This window comes from Bufo gargarizans, chromosome 8 (genome assembly GCF_014858855.1).
Source record: "Bufo gargarizans isolate SCDJY-AF-19 chromosome 8, ASM1485885v1, whole genome shotgun sequence".
In the NCBI taxonomy this organism is placed as follows: domain Eukaryota; kingdom Metazoa; phylum Chordata; class Amphibia; order Anura; family Bufonidae; genus Bufo; species Bufo gargarizans.
In genome coordinates, this window is record NC_058087.1 from 6,112,888 (window position 1) to 6,120,147 (window position 7,260).

General features: G+C 43.0%; 1 protein-coding gene across 1 annotated transcript; it reads left to right on the top strand.

The window, feature by feature from the left end:
• Positions 1–2,776: 2,776 nt before the first annotated feature.
• LOC122944635 (zinc finger E-box-binding homeobox 2-like) lies at positions 2,777–6,134 on the top strand. Its single transcript, XM_044303102.1, has 2 exons — positions 2,777–2,864; positions 5,435–6,134. The coding sequence occupies exons 1-2, from the start codon at positions 2,777–2,779 to the stop codon at positions 6,007–6,009; spliced, it is 663 nt and encodes a 220-aa protein (XP_044159037.1). The 3' UTR covers positions 6,010–6,134.
• Positions 6,135–7,260: the final 1,126 nt, after the last annotated feature.

The window sequence follows — 7,260 nt, forward strand, 5'->3', positions numbered from 1 at the left end:
CATGCTGAACGTTGATTTTTAAAGTGATGATTTTTTTTGGGCCAGCTGTCGGCTGTGTGAATGGTGGGAGTTTTGTTCATGGTAGAACATGATAGAACAGATGCAGAAACATGATTAAGGCTCTATCCACATCTCATTTTGTTATCATGTTCATCATACACACCAGGAAAGCTCCCGATGAGTACTCGGAATGCATCCATAATGCACCATGCACCCCGCCAGGGCCGGCATCAGCACCCGGCATACCCGGGAAAGTGCCGGGGCCCACTGCTCCTGGTGGGGCCCACTCAGCTGTTATGAGCACTTCCATCAATGACACTGCTGTCATTTCACTACGCAGTGCCCCTCTGGTGGGCCCTCTGCGGCCGGCTGCTGCAGAGCTTCAGACACGCCCCCTCTACACAAGACATGCTGCCTGAGGAGAGAGACTGCAGGGCTGGAGCAGAAGTGTGAACACAGTCTGTGAGTCTGCATTGTGACTGTCTCTTCTCTGTGGGACAGGAGGGTGGGCAGGCTGGACTCTTCGAGCTGCTGCTGAATGCTGCTTCATGCTATTTGGTTTGTTTTACTGCCTCATTAGCAGTTTCCCTCCATGACACCTGCCCCCCCCCATATCCTGTCCTATCTCAGCCTCGTGGATCCCCTTCTGTCTCCTTTCCTCCCTCATGCATTCAGAGCTCCTGTTCCACCCTCCTTTCTCCTATTGCTGCCCTGCACAGACCTCCTGCCCCTACTTCTTGTATGAATCCCCCTCAGAGCCCCTTCCACCTAATTGCTGTTCCATCCCTCCTGTACCATCCAGGGCCCCTGTCTCACTCCGCTGCCTCTCATTATGGTGGCGTCTGAACTGCATCACCATAGGACCTTCTAACGTCACAAGGTCATGTGACCATGCCCCCCACCCCATACTATGCCCCTCACCCCGTACTTTGCCCCCTTATACCCTGCATTGTGCCCTCTTACCACACCCTGTGCAGTGCCCCTAGTCATTACCTGTACTGTGCCCTCTTATCTGGTCACGGTATGGCGGTGTTATCTGGTCACTGTATAGAGGTGTTATCCGGTCACTGTATGGCGGTGGTATCCAATAACTGTATGGCCATAACTGTATCCCTTTCCCTGCCCAAGCCATCCTTTTTAGGCCTGTCAGGAGTGGGGACAATATGCAGATTGCGGTGCTAAGGACCTTTGCACCACAATCTGTGTCAGAATAGGCCTAACATAGACGTATTTCTATATAATAAATGACCACCTAATTGTAGTATTATTCTGGGGTAGGGCTAATATATTTATATTATATAGATTCTATTGTATTATACTGTGCCCTGTATTTCCCAGTAGAAAATGATCCTTGGGAGACACAGTCCTCATCCCTGACCACCAGGACCAGGTAGCGCTATGTCAGTACATGGCGGCCTCCCCTCTCCGCCACTCTGCTCCGCTGTGTACTGGTGCTTATTCTGACACTAGGGCTGGGTTCACATCTTATTTTGCCATCCGTTTAATGTATACCAAAAGTGTATGTGTTAACAGATGCCTCAGACTGATGCCGCACAGTGGCGTCCGTTCACCATACAGTTCCATTGTAAAAAACATATATGTTAACATATGCATTTTTTTACTGGACTTATTCAGGATATAAAAACGTGGAGTGCTGCACATAAACTTTTCTGTGGGCCCAGTCAGTTCTAGCTACATCACTGCACAGCTCCTTCTCTCCTCCAGGTCAGGCCCAGGGGTGACGTCATGACGTATGTCTCACTGCTGCAGCAGGCCTGAGGATAGAAGGAGCGCAGGGAGCTGCGGTTAGTGAATGACAGGACCGCCTGCTCCCCTGCGCTTAAACAATGATAGGTATGTGAGGGGGCCACTGGGGGGGTCATTACACTGTGAGGGCTCCTTACACACTATAATGACCCCCAGTACCCCCCATTTAGCATAATGATCCCCAATGACCCTCCATTCAATATAATGACCCCCCAGAGCCCCCATTCAATATAATGACCCCCAGTGACCACCATACAGTATAATGACCCCCAGTGCCCCCTCCATACAGTATAACCCCCAGTGTGGGGGCCACTGGGAGTCATTATTCTGAATGGGAGCGACTGGGGGTCATTATTCTGTGTTTGGGCCACTGGGGTTATTATACTGTGTGAAGGGCCACTAGTGCCATATACTGTATAGGGGCTACTAGTGGTCATTATACTGTATAGGGGCCAGTGGGGGCATTATACCATGTGGGAGCCACAGGGCGACATATAAATGTAAAAAAATGCCTCAAGGGGGCCCACTGGGATTTATTGCCCAAGCGCCCACATGAACTAGGAGCCAGCTCTGCACCAGTGTATGCCAAATGAGTGTCCTTTTGGAATATATTGGGCTGGTAGGTGTCAGGGTACCTGTTTTCCTCTGTATAGGACAGAGGAGTGTACTGCACTTTCCTATGCAGAGGGATACAGTAAAAACTGTATAGCGGGCTATAACTATATATGTTTTTTTTGAATAGAAGGCAATACAGTGCAGCCCTTCTGTCAGAGGTATACGTCAGGGAATATTCCCAATGTATACCTCGTCGGGTAGGAAAAGATGATAAAAAGCTTTGTCTAAGAAAGAACTCCACTGAAGATCTTTAACGTCACTGAGCTCAACAATAAGGGTAGCCTCAGACATTAGAGTTGGGATCTGCCAATAATCTGTTGTCTATGATGACTGCCGGACAAGTGACCTGGCAGCTGCTTATTAGCCCCCCCCCCCCCCCCCCCCCAATGAATACATGCATGTTTGTCCAAGTCGCTCATGCGGTTTAATGGGAAAGTCGGGGTCTAATAGCTATAGCCAGCTAAGTCCCACACATAAGCAAGGTAAAGGAATCCATTTTCCATTTAGGCTAATAAGCCTACAGAATACTTCAGAACCACCTAACCACGTGGAGTCTGTGCAATAGAGAGACTTAATGAAATTTATATATCCTTGATGCTCTGTGTCCTCTAAGAGGTTCTGAAGCAGCTGCACATTTTGAACTCTGGCACTTTGCTGCTGGTATGTGATCCTCCCAGATAATTAATATGACAAGGGCCCCCCACCACCACCAACACAGCCACCCTCCTGCCATTCCCTGCCAGCCTACCCCTGATGTTTGCATTCCTCTCCTCTATCATTCTCATTCTGGTGCTGACACAGCAGGTGTACATAGCCTCTAGTTACCGTTGTACATTCTTTTTGCTCACTTTGAGGTCGATTCATAAAAATTCAAGCAATTTAAAGCCACGATTTACTTGTCTCATTATAACTGTTCAATAGAAAACCAGTTATGGCTTTAGCGCTTTAATGCTAAAAAAGTAATGAAATATCCTTTCACACGAGTGCACTTTCTTTTATTTGAGGAACGGTTTAGAAACCTTCATTAAGAAATGCAAACAGAGATCACTTGCGGTGATATTCAGTCTCGAGAAAAGAATCTTTCTCCCTTCTCGGAGAGTTCAGCAATGTTAACTCAGCTATTGACGGCAAACAAAAATTACTTCATTTCATGTAGCATAAAGGTTTTCTTCTATAATTTAACAGCATGTTCATGTGAACCGTTATTAATCCATCCTTATAATGGGTATAAATCTACTGGTAGATAACAGCAGATTTTTACCCAACTGGGATTTCCAATTTTCAAACGGATTTTCCAATTTTGCAAAATTGGTTTTATTTGCAGTCCTTCCTTTTTATCTCAGCTTCTAACTTTCAATTCTTTATATCTGGAATACGGAATAAATAATTGTTTTCTGGTGCATGATGTAAAGTTACTGGTATAATTTTCTCGAATCCAGTGTTATGGAGAGTGCTTTTGTAACAGGAGCCATTAGCCAATATCATCACTATATGTAAAACAAGTAGAAAAAAAGGGCAACAGGAGCCGCACTGCGAAAACAGATGTAAGCGGAGTGCCAGCGGCTGTGAAGGCGGTCCCCCTCCAAAGCATATAATAAAAAGAAATTCCGCAGCACTTCCAAGGCGTAAAATGAAAAAAAGTTTTTTTATTTACCAGACAGCAACGTTTCGATCCTTCTCTCTGGGATCTTTCTCAAGCAGTCACTGCTTGAGAAAGATCCCAGAGAGAAGGATCGAAACGTTGCTGTCTGGTAAATAAAAAAACTTTTTTTCATTTTACGCCTTGGAAGTGCTGCGGAATTTCTTTTTATTATATGTAAAACAAGGTCAAACAACAGAACAGGGATTATTCAGCAATTCGGCGCCCCTTATCTCTGTCCCACATGGCCTGCCTTTGTTTCAAATGTCAAATGAGACCATGTAAATGGCCAATGACATCTCTAAGAGGTTTCCTCAAAATAGTTTTCAGGAAAGTACTATGCTATTTCCCTATGCTATGCTTGACTTGATTTATGGAAGGCGGGTACTCAATGACAGTCATGGCCACCACCCCAAAAAGGCACAAAAAGGCAACTGGAGCTAACAGTGCTTTGCCACTGCCACATTGTTCTATGTGGGACACATCGGTTGGACCTTACCAATTGGGCTAGCTAGTTGCACCACAATCTGCGACTTCGCCCTACTCACGCCAGGTCAAAATAAGTGGGCATGGTGTGGACAGGAAGGGGACGCATTGGCAGGCCCATCTGATTTACCATTTTCTCGCCTAGAAAACCGTCTAAATCTAAGACAGCTCGGAAGCTGTTTTACCTTTAGAACTGGTGCTGGACGCGTCAAAGTTATGCAGAGGCCTGCGCCTCTTCATAAATTCGGTGGAACCACCGCCAGCTTAGGACTTTATTAAGACCGGCATCTAAAACACAGGTCTTAATGAATGTGCCCCTAAGTTTTTGAATGACCCAACCATGGACAATTGTGTGGGTGCTATTAACAGATTGGTAGCGCAGATGCTAATTCTGGATACACGCTCTAGATAGGTAATGTCAAATAGCAGACATAATACCAGTGAGCTTCTCATTCCTTGTTGCAGTAGGAGGGCAAACATACAAGAGAGCCTCTTCATTCAGCTCTACTATCGTACACCCCATGAAGCAATGCAGTTGTAGTGTCCATTAATGCCTGGGTGTCTCTGTGTTGCATCATGTGTCTCAGTCTTGTGCCCTGGCATCACGCTGTCAAGCATTTAGTGTCAGTCTATTTTTGAATGAAACGTCAAGCATGGCCGCAATGGTAGGTGTGAAAGGCATTCCTTGGCTATTTGTAGCCTGGAATCAGCCAGATGTGTTTGGGCTTGGCATGACTCTCAAGTTCCAATCTTGGGCTGAAGAATGTATATACTGCTCCTAAAAAAAACATTGATCTCTAGGATAGTTTACTGCAAATTACGTAGCACATTTTATCCGATAGGGACCAAAATTGTTGTTTTTGTAATTTTTATTTTATTTTTTATTTGATGTACTTTAACATACGTTTCTTTTATTTTATCTTCTAGGAAAAAGGCCACACCAGTGTCAGATTTGTAAAAAAGCATTTAAACATAAACACCATCTAATAGAACATTCACGTCTGCACTCCGGCGAAAAGCCATACCAATGTGACAAGTGCGGGAAGCGTTTCTCACATTCTGGGTCCTACTCACAGCACATGAACCATAGGTATTCCTACTGTAAAAGAGAGGCCGAAGAAAGGGAGGCCGCGGAGAGGGAAGCCAGAGAGAAGGGTCATTTAGAACCGACAGAGCTGCTGATGAATCGAGCTTACTTACAGAGTATAACACCTCAGGGCTACTCTGACTCAGAGGAAAGAGAAAGTATGCTGAGAGATGGAGAGATTGAAAGAGAGCATGACAAGGAGGTGGAGGACGTTTATAAGCTTGGGAGACAAGATGGAGATGAAGAGTTTGAAGAGGAAGAGGAAGAAAGCGAGAATAAGAGCATGGACACGGATCCGGACACGATCCGAGACGAGGAGGAGAATGGTGAACATTCAATGGACGATAGTTCAGAGGATGGTAAAATGGAAATAAAGTCAGACCACGAAGAAGAAAACATGGAGGATGGCATGTAATAAACTACTGCATTTTAAGCTTCCGATTTTCTCCAGTAGTCTTGTTACCTGCTTGAAAACTCTGCTGTGTTTAAGCTGTTCATGCACGTGCCTGAAGCTTCCACGAAGCCTGTATAGATGAACTGATGGGGTGGGTGGGCAGTTCTGCCAAAAACAAACAAAAAAAAAGTTAAATGAAGTTTGAGGTGGTCTTTGTTGAGAACTGCATTATGCAAACTTTTTGTACAGTATTAAAGGCCTAGAAACTGTGTGGTTTCAGAGACTAAACCCTGTGTTTAATAGCATTTATTCTTTAAGCACAAAATAGTTAATTGTACGAATTGCACTCTACTTATATATCACTACAGACTTAAAAAAAAAAAGATATTTCTAATTTATATTAATACATTTAAAATTTAAAAAAAAAAAAGTGCCCGCACTGCTGTACATCAGTATTATCATTTCACTTTAATTTAAGGTGCTCGCACTGCAATACGACTTTTATTAAAACTCCTTCATAACTTTACTTTCCTATTCTCAGTTTTCTCAGTTTCATGGTAGATAACCACACAATTTTAGGCCTATTTTTAATTTTATTTTTATTTTATTTTATTTTTCAAATTTTAATGTAAAGGAACATGAAGTGATGCATGTGTAAAAAAAATGGAGATTCCGAAGTCTTAAGAGTGACCTGGATATGGTGGTTAAAAGAAAGGTGATGACAAAGAAAGCCTTTGTAAGGTGTTTTTAAAAGAAAAAAAGCCTTATATGCAAACCTTTTAATCTGTGTGTTTCTGCAAGTGCCATCCTTGTACAGTGTTAAGAAGGTAACAAGTGTTACCCAATGCACCAGCTTCAGTGTTAAGCTTACCCTGTTCTTTGAAGCACCCATGTCAGTATTAGAATAGGCGGCAGTTCCTTAGTTTACATGTGTTTGTGCAATTTTTTCTGTAATTTTTTTTGTTCATTAATTTTGTCAGTATTACACCAAACTTTTTTTTTGCAAGTTTTTTTTGCATTCATTTAATTTTAGGTCAAATAACATTTTATTTATGTGGCTCATTTTATATTTCCTAATTTTATTTATTTCATACTGTAGTGTACAGTATAATAGTTCTTCAATATAGATATATTTTAGTAAAAAAGGAACATGATGTTGATCACTTGGGCAAATTTTACGTAAAGAGAAGAGCATTTATGTGTTTTGAAACCTTAATTTTAAAATGCAATTTTTTTTTCAATTTTATTATTATTATTTTATTTTTGTTTGTT